The sequence below is a fragment of the Uloborus diversus genome, chromosome 8, assembly GCF_026930045.1.
Source record: "Uloborus diversus isolate 005 chromosome 8, Udiv.v.3.1, whole genome shotgun sequence".
Classification (NCBI taxonomy): domain Eukaryota; kingdom Metazoa; phylum Arthropoda; class Arachnida; order Araneae; family Uloboridae; genus Uloborus; species Uloborus diversus.
In genome coordinates, this window is record NC_072738.1 from 94,864,167 (window position 1) to 94,877,245 (window position 13,079).

The 13,079-nt window shown below is 32.0% G+C and overlaps 1 protein-coding gene across 1 annotated transcript in view; it reads left to right on the top strand.

Annotated features, from left to right (window-relative positions):
• LOC129227628 (calsequestrin-1-like) overlaps positions 1 to 13,079 on the top strand; it is a 75,435-nt gene that overhangs the window by 14,040 nt on the left and 48,316 nt on the right. The window contains 4 exon segments of the mRNA XM_054862217.1: positions 6,123 to 6,213; positions 9,745 to 9,848; positions 10,639 to 10,744; positions 10,839 to 10,912. Of these exon segments, the coding sequence (XP_054718192.1) occupies positions 6,123 to 6,213; positions 9,745 to 9,848; positions 10,639 to 10,744; positions 10,839 to 10,912 (375 nt within the window).

Consider the following 13,079-nt stretch of genomic DNA (forward strand, 5'->3'; position numbering starts at 1 on the left):
AAATAATAGTTTTAAAAAAAAAAAACGCTTTCGTAGCAAAATGAACTAAAAAGTGAAAAATAATCTTGGAGGATAGTAGTTGACCAATCACTTAATTTTAATGTAATACAAAAAACCGTGGGGTGCTGTCTATTTGCATTTTTGCTTGGACAACAAATGGAAGAAATTCAAGACAACTGATAAGAAGCCCCCCCCCCCCCCCATGCTTTTTGTATGACATTAAAATTAAGTGATTGGTCAACTACTATCATCCAAAAATTATTTTTCACTTTTTAGTTTATTTTGCTACGAAAGCGTGTTTTTTTTTTTTAGTTTTTTAAACTTATTTTATTTTTCTGTTTTTTAGTCTTATGTTGGAGAATTATCAGGCGACGAAATTGTTTATAAAACGAGTGCGAGGTAATATCTTAAAGTTAAGACAAGGGCTCCTGATGGGAAACTACTGTGAGTCATCGATGTATGTTTGCGGAAATCATATTTTACTGTTGGACCACGGATTGCATGGAATTGGCAAACATCCAGTTAAGGCGACTCCATCTGAATGAGGGGAAAAATAAAAATTTTATGCGCGTATTTCCGCTCATTTAAATGTGACTCTCCTTAATTTAGAGGCTAACATACATCTGCAAAATCTGACATCCATGAAAACGAATAGATGCTTCCATTTCCGCGTGTAAACCGGATGTTTGTCTTTCCATACAATCCGTGGTTAGACAGTATATTACTTTGAAAATTTGAGATGCATTTGGATAAAAGTTTTGTTCAACAATGGTCTGATCAGTAATGAATTTCCAATTGAAGGCTCACCTAAATTTTGACATGAAATTAGTTAAAAACAATAATATTGCATGTTCTAATTACCTTGGAACAATTTTTTTTTTTTTTTTTTTTTTTTTTTTTTTTTTTTTTTTGATGCAGAAAAATTAAAGGTTTTTGTAGATATTTTTAAATAATTTTTGCGAGCATTTTTTAATGTATTTATTTAAATTTTTCCTTTTTCACATTGTTGGATTTATGCCAAAATATTGATTAAAATTAGAGGAAACTAACAGTTAAAATAGTTAATTAATTAATTTAATTATAGAATATTGCATTGTGATCGGGTCTGAGGTCGTGTGCCAAATTTCAAAAAAATCCGATCGCAGGAAGTGGACGAAATTCGAGCTGCAAGATTCCGTTACAAGATACATACATACATACAGGTGAAGCTAATAAAAGCGTGTTCAAAAATAAAGACAAATGACACTGTCAACACAAGGCGAAAAATATAAAAAACGACCTGTGATAATTTTAACCATGAATTTAAACAAAATTATTTCAGTTTACGATGACTTTTGTACCGTATTTTTTTCTGTCTTTTCGTTTTTTGACAAATTTCAAAAACAAAATCAGGCAATGTTTTGAAAAAAACTACTGAGTTTTATTAAGAATAGCATAGGAATATTGTGAAAAAATAAATAAATAAATAAACTTTATATTCGAATTCAGTTTTGCGTTATTTTGGTTTTACGACAAAATTTCAAGGTGCACAAAGGTGGGCCTGGGTTCATTTCATAACAATTTCTCAATGGAAACGAGCTGATGTGTGCATCACAAGACTTCCTTTTACTCCAATTTAATGTATTTAATGTGATTTAATACTTTATTCTCTAAATATCACTGACAGTAGCCAAATTGAAACCCGATTTTTAAAAAAATCGCCAAATTTGTCACCAAGTTGGCGACAAAACTTTACGACCAAAATGCTGGCGATATATCGCCAAGTGTCCGCCAAATTATAACACCACTTAAGTTTACATCGAAATTAATAATGATTTCCACCCAAAATGAGCAAAATACCCCTTTAGAAACACCCGGATGTAACCGAAAGGGGTGGTGCACAACTAGACCCCACTAGGAATCTACGTACAAAATTTCAACTTTCTAGAACACACCGTTCTTGAGTTATGAGACATGCATACGCACATACGTACATACAGACGTCACGAGAAAGCTCGTTGTGATTAGCTCGGGTAAAAAGGAAGTATTGTATTTCGCGAAAAAAATTTCAATCAAAAATCGACCTTAATTTACATTTTACTCATCCCCGAATGAATGTTGAGGTTTGTTTGTTTTTTTTTTTTTCCAACTCGACCACACGTGGATAAATGCATAAGAAGGTATAGACATGCGAAAGATCCATTTTGACTTCCCGAGTTAATTACAACGAGTTCTCTCGTGACGTCTGTACGTACGTATGTATGTATGTGTGGATATGCGTATGTATGTCGCATAACTCAAGAACAGTATGTCCTAGAAAGTTGAAATTTGGTACGTAGTTTTCTAATGGGGTCTAGTTGTGCACTTCCCTTTTTGGTTGCATTCAGGTGTTTAATCTGGTTTCAATTTAGCCACTGTTGGTGATATTTAGAGAGTAAACTATTGAATCATATTAAAAATGCCAATAATGCGGAAATGACATTAAGTTGGAGTAAAAGGAAGTCATGTGATGTAGAGCCGCTATATGGATAGGCCGACGCATCAGCTTAAGTTTAGCCTTTTTGGATCGGATTTTTCATTGTTGCACTGCTAGGGTTACTACAGCAAAGTTTCGGATTCCGCCAAATTTGACGAAAATAATATTTTATTTAATAAACAATTCACACATCAGCTAGTTTGGAAAAGGAAGTAAAAAAGGAAGGGGGTGCGGATATAATAAGATTAATAAACCACAACTGGCTCAAAGCTGCGGGTTTGCCCCCAGTTTCTTTTTTATTGTTATGCTCACTTAATGACAGGTAAAGCACTTAAATAAAAAAAAAACTAAACATATTGCAGATGTAAGCAAAAGTCAGTGTTATCCAGCATGTATAAAGCTAATGTCTAAATAAAAGAAATTCGTCCAACATGACGATGTGTATTTAGCAGAATAATTCACACATACAATATAAATAATACGAGAAGAAAAAAGCCGAATGACTTTGATAAACAAACCTAATTTTTCAAGAGTTATATTTCAGTATAAAAATTATGAGAACTTTTAGTTGAATTAAAAGATGCCCGCATGAGTGAAGTCACTATTTAATTTAGATTGTAGCTATCGTCCTCGCTGACCTTGAAAACTTCGGCTCACAAAGTTTTTTCATTGGATGTTAAGAAGCAGGCAAACGGTTAGCCTTATTTCCCTTCTGGATGTGTTCACTCACTTTTTTCCTTTATCTTACAATGAAATTTCACCTGCGTGAAGTCTTTGCAGAAATATGACGTCAACTGCGGATCCTGTAAGGGTCGTGGGAGCCTAGTGGAGAGCAGACGCGAAATCGTGGGTTCTGGGCTTGGAACACGATGCCGCCAACCACCGAGAGTACAAACCATCAGTGGGATCGATTGTCCTGTGAACGGTCGCTTGAAGTTACTTTGAGCGGTCTAGGAAGATTGGGCGCCGCAGATTGGGCATCACTCGATTGGGCACTGTCGATTGGGCGCCGTCAATTGGGCGCCGAGCGCTTTGGGCAAGAGCATATTGGACGCCAAGCACTTTCGGCGCCGGGAACATTGGGCGCCGAGCACATTGAGCCCAATATTCCCGTCATCCTATATATGCTCGGGACCCAATGTTCCTGGCACCCAAAGTGCTCGGCGCCCAAAATGTTCGGCACTCAAAGTTCCGGATGCCCAAAGTGCTCGGCGCCCAAAGTTCCCGGCGCCTAATCTTCCCATTTCGTACTATGAGTGCAAAAGAATTGGAGATCCTCCCTCTTTTTCAGTTACAGTTACACGGAGAAATATTAGAGGTCTCCAGTGATGGTTTGCTGTTGCATTTAAACCTGAATCAAATTTGTAGGGCATAGGCGGATTTAGGACTGAGTTTCTGGGGGGGGGGCAGGATTTTTTTTTTTTTTTGAACAAGATTTTTAATCGCTCTCCCCCTCCGATGTTTTTGCCTGTTTTCTGTAATGCGTAAGGCCATTCTTTACTTTTTTATGTGTCGTTTTCATTACTGTGTGTAATCATGCTGTCCTTTTTAAATTGACCTTAAAAGAGAGGGGGCCGCTATTAAGAGAGTGATGCAGTGCTCCCTTTTAAGTGAGATATAGAATATCTCCAGTTTTAGGGGGGCCCGGGGGTTACTCCCCCGGAGGAAATTATCTAAAATGGATATAAAATTCTGCATTTTGAAGTCTTATAACGGTTAATTGGAAATAATAGGCAAAATAAAAATTTTTTTTAAGTATTACGCTTTAAAAGTGCTTTGTGATGCAAGTTAATACTTTAAAGAAATGGTGCACAAGTTAAGAGATAAGGTATCAAGAGAGTAACATACTACCCATTTGAACAATTCTTAATCTATACACTTGATGAGAAATAAAATTGAAGCACTCTTTGCTCAAAGACTTGTCTAATAATTTTCAAGGTTTGGTTGGTTAGATTGGGGTTCTGGCTCAAGAGCCCTTACGCTATACTAATTGACGCTATACTGCGCCAATTCTTTTCAGGGATTTTAGAACCTATGAATAATTTGCACTTTCCAGTCTCTGAAATTGAGTAGTAGATTATACAGTTGTACAGTATTGTTCAAACTTTGTAAGAAACGGCTATTTTAAGTTTCAAAGAAAAAATAAACTTTAATTTCCTATTCAAAAAAGAAAAAATCATGATTTTTTTTTGTTATAAGATTTTGGAAGATAAAGTTGTTACTATATAAACTCCTCGCAAAATTGGGGGGCATTTTCCCCTTTGTCCCCCCCTATAAATCCACCCATGCTCTTCTAAACTTTTCAAAAACGAAAAAATAATGATTTTTTTTTTAATTTTTGGAAGATGTGTTGTTGCTACATAAAGTCCACCCAAAACTGGGGGGGGGGCATTGCCCCCTCTGACCCCCCATAAATCCGCCCATGTTGTAGGGTGAGGAAGCGTTACATACATACATTTTTTCGATTTTTTAAGTCTTTTTCTTACTTAAAAATACATCGTTTGATAGTACATTCATTTCGGCCCAATTTACTCTTTTTAATCGTTTTTCACCACTTCTTATTGTCCCTTGTTAGAAAAATAGAAAACAATCAACTTTTCTTTTCATAAGTAACTTTTCTCATGACTTTTCACACACTCGTTTACCGTATGTATTTTCAGAATACATAAAATGTATAGTGATTATTTTTTTTAAAAACGTATTTCTTTAATGCTGGAACGCACTTGGTCACACTGATGGTCAAACTATTCGCAAAATGTACTCCATTTAACTACACGAGACGCTGCACCCGCTGTTTAATGGCGGATGAATAAGGTAAAACGAACAAATGCCGTAACTTGTAACTTGCTTTGAGGCTTAGTGAATGACAGTAATTTTTCATGGTGTTTGTGGTAAGCTTTCTTTTCTATTCTTCTGAAATTACATTACATCCTAAACTATCTGTAGCCTGTAATTTACCCCAAAGAAAACACGTGGAATGGAATGTTTTACCTCTTTCTTTAGTATTGTTAATCACCGCAAGGTAGCTTATTCGAGCTCTGGAGTTGCGAATTACTGATGACGTTGTGGAGAGTGTCCATAAAATATTTTCATTAACCATGGTTGACCGGTTATTCTATGCGAACATATCCTTGACTTTGATTATTATTGTTATTATAAAAACAATGGCAACGAGAAGTTCAATTTTGTAAACAAACATGGCGCTGCTTTCAGAAACAGAAGTCGTCCTGGACACATTTGCTTGGTTTTTTTTGAAGAAATTATGGTCAGTTAAAGGAATAGTATTGTTTAGTTGAAGAAGGGGCGATTTAGATATGGAAACTATACTCAAAAATACGCTCCGATGGCTGTGTTTTTATTCTCAAAGAAAAAAAAAATGCCCGCTACAGTTTGTGGAGAAGGAACGGTTGGTTTAGACCTTCATTTGTTACAGAAAACTGAAGTAAGATGTTTTTTTTTGTGTGTGTGACATATGAAGCTAATTGGTATAAAAACTTCAGTAATGGAGTTCAGTATATTTCTGAATCTCTTTCTTAAGCTGAATTAGAAATGTTACTAAAAGACTTTCTCACGATGATTCCAGGCATTTCACTTTATCATGACATTTAATGCTTCTTCCTGTTTGATTTATCGAACCATCATTTATTTATGGCTTTATCTTTCATAGGTTACAGCTCAAGTTCTAAGAAAGAAGAATAGTATTGTGTGCGAAATTGCCGTTGATGTGTACAACATTGGAGTGAATTCTGATCCTGTTGGTAATATAACTTGCATTTTGTGCACAAAATCACACGCGTGTTGAGATTGCTTTTCCAAACTGGCAGTTACAAATATTACTTATAAACTACGTTATATTTTTACTTTTACTTCAAGAAATTTTGAACTTTTGCAAAGTCGAAGTTGGAAATTGATGGCTTTAAAACTCGTAAGAGTCGAGTTTGAACATTTTCCCCTTCAGAAACCTGGGTGTTATTATTGAAAACTCTGAAATTTCCTGGTTGTATTTATTTATTTATTTGCAACTCACAGGTCCGTCGGCAAGGGTGTGTGTGGGGGGGGGGTTACACCCCTCCACTTTTTTGGAGAAAGGGGCCACCGATTTTACGTTATTATTAATTTCTAATGTAAGGAATAAAACCGCAAATGGGAAAAAATGTGGAGTGTTCTTAAATGAAATTTAGAAGAAAAATGAAATATAATTAAAATTTTATCTAGCAGTATCAGTAAACCTGAAATCTAAAACATCCGGTACTTATCATCTATCGCGGCTCTAGTCAACAAACAAACAAACAAACTCCCGCTCTAAATTCTAAAATTTCGATTTAACAATTTTTTTTTTTGCGAAATTATTTGATTTTTTACAAAATTAATTCACTTTTTACAAAATTATTTTATTTTTCACAAAAAACGGGTCTTGCAAAAAATCCTGAGACCCCTGGACTATTCAGAATAGTTAGGGGATTAGTTAATCCAGTTTTGTTGATTTAAATCAATTGGTTTGGATCAAGTGATTATTTTCACGAAATCATTGATTAAAACCAGTTCATTCTATTTTTATAAATTAATTTTGCATTTTTAGAATGTGTTGTTCTAAATGTAACTACACTGGATTATATACTAGGCTTGCTAGACATGCCGGTTTTCAGGAAAAAATCTTTATGTCCTGAACAGTCCCGGAAAAAGATAAATTTGATTAGATGACCAAAAAAGTTTAAAAATAATTAACTGTGAAGGATTATTACTTTGCCATTTGAAACATAGACTTGTAAAATTAATATCAAGTTAGCTTGTGAGGACAAGCTGATTTTATATGACAACAACATTAAAACCAAAAAAGACTGTCTAAAAGAAGTCCTAGCAAATGAAAAATACAAGTAAATATTGTTCAAGTTTTCATTCCTTATTCAATGTATTTCTTCTTACTAAATTAACTAATAAATATTAACACATAAGAAATAAAATGTTTAATTTTATCTTCTTGTGTTATTTGTTATTACAAATGGTTTAGTGTTATAATTAATATTTATTCATAGCATTGAGAATGAACTGCCCTCTAAAACCAGCCAAGGGTGTGTTCCTTTTCTGTTTAGGGGTATTTGTGATCCGAAATTTCCAGAAATTTTGCTCTGAAAAATCATTTTAAAAAAACTTTTAAAATGTTTAATTTTAATGATTTTGTTTGCTTGTTTCAAAAGTTTTTACGAGGTTTCCAGCTTTTTCATAGTTTCTGAAAATTTCACACTGTCTTCAGAAAAGTTTACTTGAGTGCACTATCACCCCTTGTTGCCTTTTGAATAATGCTCTCAGTGGGAGGGGGGGGGAATAGAATACTAAATAGAAATTTACAGTTTTTCTTATACACCATCACGCATATAGTTCAGAAAAATAATTCCTCAACATATTCTTTCATACTAAAATGTACATGATGATGGAAACCTTACTTTAAAGCAAAGCATAAAACAAAATAACTTCCTGTCTAAGTATTATAATGTATTTATCTATTTGTAAATCTTTAAAATGTATTGAATAGAAAGAGAACTCATCTTAGTTTTTAGTATGTAAGTTGAATGGATTCATCTACTGTATGAAATATATTATGTTCATGAATGTAAAGTTAATTAATAACTACATTTTTTGTAGATTTAATAAAAATCTGATTTCAATTAAAAATTCCAATTTAAAATTAAAAAATCAAACTTTTTTTATTTATTTAAAAAAATTACAAGTCCTGTTATAATCAATACATATTATTTTAAAGTTGAAGAAAATTATTATGGCATAATTTATGTAACTTTAACAATATTTTTTTTTTTTTGCTGATAAAATAATAATTGATACTTCATATGAGGTAGTAGGAAGCAAAGGGATGTAAGTGGACATTTTCAGGTCTTGAGTAAAACACTTTTAAAGATAGGGTAGGTAGGCTTTCGTTGATTTTTTTTTCTAAATCTTGCTGTATAGCAGCACCTACCAGGGCTACTAGTACTTTTAGTACTTTCTCTTGCCCCAAGACAGAGGAAAGGTTCCCGTGCTGTTTGTACTGGTTATCTCCAAATTTTTAATGTTGCCACTTAGATCCTTTTGCTTCTCACTGCCTCATATGGAATAATAGTGTGTATTTAATGACTGATATATTTAAAATTATTTGGTTCCTCAAATTTGTCCTCTGTCCCCAAAGCAGAATACTACTAAATTTGTGACATACGTCGCAGAACAGATACCTGGGCTGCAGAACTATTCTGTTCTAATGAGATAGGAAAACTCAGAGAAATTTTCTTCAGTCTCAGAATGCTAAATTTTTTAGAAATTCTAGAAATTTCTGCGGAAACTGCAGATTTCTGCAGAAACTGCAAGTTTTCTCAAATACCTTCTAACTAAAGATATAATTCTGCAAATCTCTTTAAATAAGTAGAAAATCTTAAATTCTCCCAAATTACGCTTATTCGGCAGCAAAAAAATCATCTTTGACAGCCTGCACCTGCTTGATGCTCTTAATCGCCATATGGAATGAGATTTCTAGAAGACTCCAGAGAATCTGTTCTCTAGACTTCGAAATTCCAGCTTTCTATGTTTGTTTTGTAAAGTTTTCCTCCTTGTTTCACTTTTTCAGACCTTAGAGTGATCCTATATTTCTTATAATCTAAAACAATTCTGATTTTACTGGCATCTTTGGTTCCCTCTTCCTTATTTTTCCCCTATCGATCTTCATCCACCACAATTTCTGCCATAAATCTATGTTTCAAAAACAAGTCAACATTGAAACACATGGCCAAAAATTAGGTGTCTTGCTTGAGATTTCAATCCCTTTGTATCCTGAACATATTTCAATTATTTTGAAAGTTTTGAGGTATTTATTATATGCTTCCATAACTCTACTCATTCAACATATTATTAAAATAATTTTAACATTATTTAATTGCTCGTTCGTACTATGTAAAGTTAACCAAAAAAACTAGGATTTTAATAAAATTTTGCATGTTTACTTTTGCTATCCATTTAATTAGAAGAATCTTACGCGGTTTAGGTTTTCAGCTGTTCATGTTTTGGAGATTTTATAGTTTTAATGATCAATTAATTTTATAGCATTTCTATGCGTACAATGTTGCAAGTACTTGCTGAACAATTTTGGTGTTATGATTTTACGTCGCAGAACATCACAAAGTATTCTCCTTTAGGGTCCTCTGTTTTTGTTTGCATTAATTTTCTAACATATTTTTTGTCATTTAAATTAAAATGTTTAACCAATTTATTATACAAAAAACATTTTATATGTTGATTATTCACTTTAGCTGTTCAAGTAAAGCCGGATGATGTAATAATTTTTAAGAAGGGACGTGGGATACCTTATTATGGAAAAAGAACTTCAAGAGCTTTACTAAATCATCTGTTCAAAGTAATTTTTGTGATAAGTATATTTCCATAGCTATTTCTGCTTGTTATTTTTTGTGAATAAATTAGAAGAAATTTATGGTTCTAAAATTGTGCTGTTCTTAAAATTGTATTGTGCCATTTATTCACTTGCAGAAAGATTAACATAAAAAGAAAAGAGTACCAAAGTGTAAGAAAGGTGTTAGCAAATTTATGTTTTTCCATTTTCTGCAGTAAGAATTGGTAGGTTTCTTAGAACTTTCTGACCGTAGTGCTTTTTTATTGTTGTTTTAGTTTTACAAAAGAATAGAAGATTAATTGCAGCTACGCCTAATTTTCTGATTAGAACCTGTTGTGATTGTTGAACCTCTTTTTGTTTTTTAAACTGAAATGTAACTAAATTAATTTCTACAATACAAATATAAATACAAATGTGACAATCAGTAACAGGCTCTGTTATGCCGGTCCTAGTCAATTTTTTTACCCTGTTGAAGATCAATGACCGTCTTAAAGCTATTTACCCCTGAATTACTTTTAATAGATCTACAGTAATAATGTATTTTAAAATGATCTAATCAGTTTTCCATCTGAATGTGTATCAAAAAATAAATTGTTTGTTGTATAGACTAGGAAAAAAAAAATCTTTTTAAGAAAAACTATATTTATAAATCAAAATATCAGATCACTTTCATTTTGTCAAAAAAGAACCTAATTTGATTATCATATTATATTTAGTTTAAAAACTTTATGTAAATTAATATTGTGAACATTCTTCTTGCTTATTTTCATTAAAGTAAGTTCATCAACCTTTTCAGGTTAATGGTACACAGATCAATGTAATTACCGGAAAAATTGATAAGATTGCTTTTGATGCCATTGAACAAGATAAAGTTGTTGGTTTCTTCATGCAGGGAACAGCTGGTAATTATATTATTTTAGATTTATCTTTCTAACTTTTCAAAACATATTTTCAATGCATATTTTGACAGTAGATTAATAAGTAGTTGTTTTACAGACTATCAGGCATTTGAAGATGCAGCTGCTCGCTTAAGTCCATCTGTTCTTTTCTATGTAGCATTTGATAGAGTGGTGCGTACTATTTGGTTCTCTTTTTCATCTTTGATTATTTTTTTTATCATTGTAAAAGTAATTATGATTTTTAATGTAATATGCATATGAATTAATATAAAGCAGGGTTGGTATAAAAACCATTTTTTTAAACCAGGTTTTTTTTTTTTTTGGTTTAAACCTAGTTTGTTAGATTTAAACACTATTTTTAAGAAAACCAATTTTATTTTAGGAAAATCATAAACATTTTATGAATTAATTGTTAAGGAGAAAGTTTAATTCATATTTATACCTAATTTCTTGGTAATTAATTTAATAATTAAGAGTAAAATCTTATAATTTCATTTCTTCATACTTAGATATTTCTATAAGAGAATATTGTTTAAAAATCTCTAACTATATTATAAAAAAATACAATATGTAAATGGGTCTTGGTATAAATAATCAAATAAACAATTTACTATGATAGATCAGACATTATTAATTACAAATAACTAAGAATAAATTCTTGCAAATCAATTTCCTCATAATCATAGCTATCTATTAAAAGTAAAAAAAAAGTAAAATTAAAATCACTCATTCTTAAACATAGAAAGTATTTTACAGTATCTACAAATGAATCATAAGTCAGATATACATTATACAACTTTAAAAATCAAAAGATCATCGCATATTTTGTTTACATATTTTTTAAAAAGTTACAAATCATGTAATTACCTAATGTTTCAGTGACAACAATTATAGAAACAGGACAAGTAGGTTTTAAGAAAATCATTATGCTTTCCATCATAGACATTATATCTTCTATTTTAATGCATTTTAGAGTACAATTTTTTTATCAAAGAAAAAAAATTATTTTAATTCAAAGCCTCAGTTCATACTTAAATGAAACTACTCTTTAACATATTTTAATGATGAAGACTCATAAAAATTAGTGTTTATTGATTCTTCCACCATTCATACACAAGACTTCTTTTATTATATTAGAATCAAAAAATTTCTTTCAAAGGTAAAAATTTGGCATTATTTTTTTTTATATATAAGAGCACAGAGTTACATGGATATTTTCTGTTTACTTAATTTTACATATTTCTTTTCTTGCTCTGACTGCATCGTCTATTGGGGATGCAAAAAGTGTGCAGATATAAGCAAAATTTTATACCTACTCTAAGTGTTCTTGGGCTTCTTTAGTTTTTTTTTCTCTTTGTCATTTAAATATTCTAGTGTTACGATATATGTGCAACTATGCATTTTTTGCTTCAATGGTACATAATCTATCTCAAAATCTGAAGCAATTAAGTAATCTTAAGTAATAATCAGGTTAGTAAATGAAGTTTTTTTTTTTTTTTTTTTTTTGAAATATGCTTTTTGGACTATTTTGAAATACAAAAAAAAAAAAAAAGATGGGTATAAAATTTTAAAAAAGCTACATGGATTTTTTTCTCCCCATGTAATTTTAGAAAAACTTATTTGGTCTGCCTTGTATATTTATGTACCTAATAGGAAATCTGCATAAATTAAAAAAAAAAGAAAAAAATGTTTAGGAAGTTTGCATTACCTTAAAAAATATAAGTTTCTAAATTTATTAAATCTAATTTATAAATTTTTGTTAGTTATTTTGCATTAATTAAATTTTACTTTTTGCAAATATATGTAAATTTATGAAAACCCATTTTTGAAGAAAACCATATTAAAAAAAACACTTGGTTTAAACCATGGTGTAAACCAAACAATCCTGATATAAAGCTTGTATATCTGTTGTTTAGGAGAGTTTTCTCCCTTAGTAGTTTTAAGCAGAGTTTCAGTGTTAAAAAATGGTATACGCCCAAAATGTCGCGGCCAAAATGTCGCGGGACAAAATGTCGCGGCCAAAATGTCGCCGGCCCAAAATGTCGCCGGTCCACAATGTCGCCGGCCCGAAATGTCGCCAGTCCAAAATGTCGCCGGTCCAAAATGTCGCCAGTACAAAATGTCGCCGGTCCAAAATGTCGCCGGCCCAAAATGTCGCCGGCCCAAAATGTCGCCAGCCCAAAATGTCGCCGGTCCAAAATGTCGCCGGTCCAAAATGTCGCCGGCCTAAAATTCGCTAGTTCAATTTGTACGAAAAATTTAAATGTACGTCGATGCTTTCCAGCATAAAAGTTGCGAAAGAATATTAATTGCCTTTCAAAGTAAGTTCCTTTAAAAA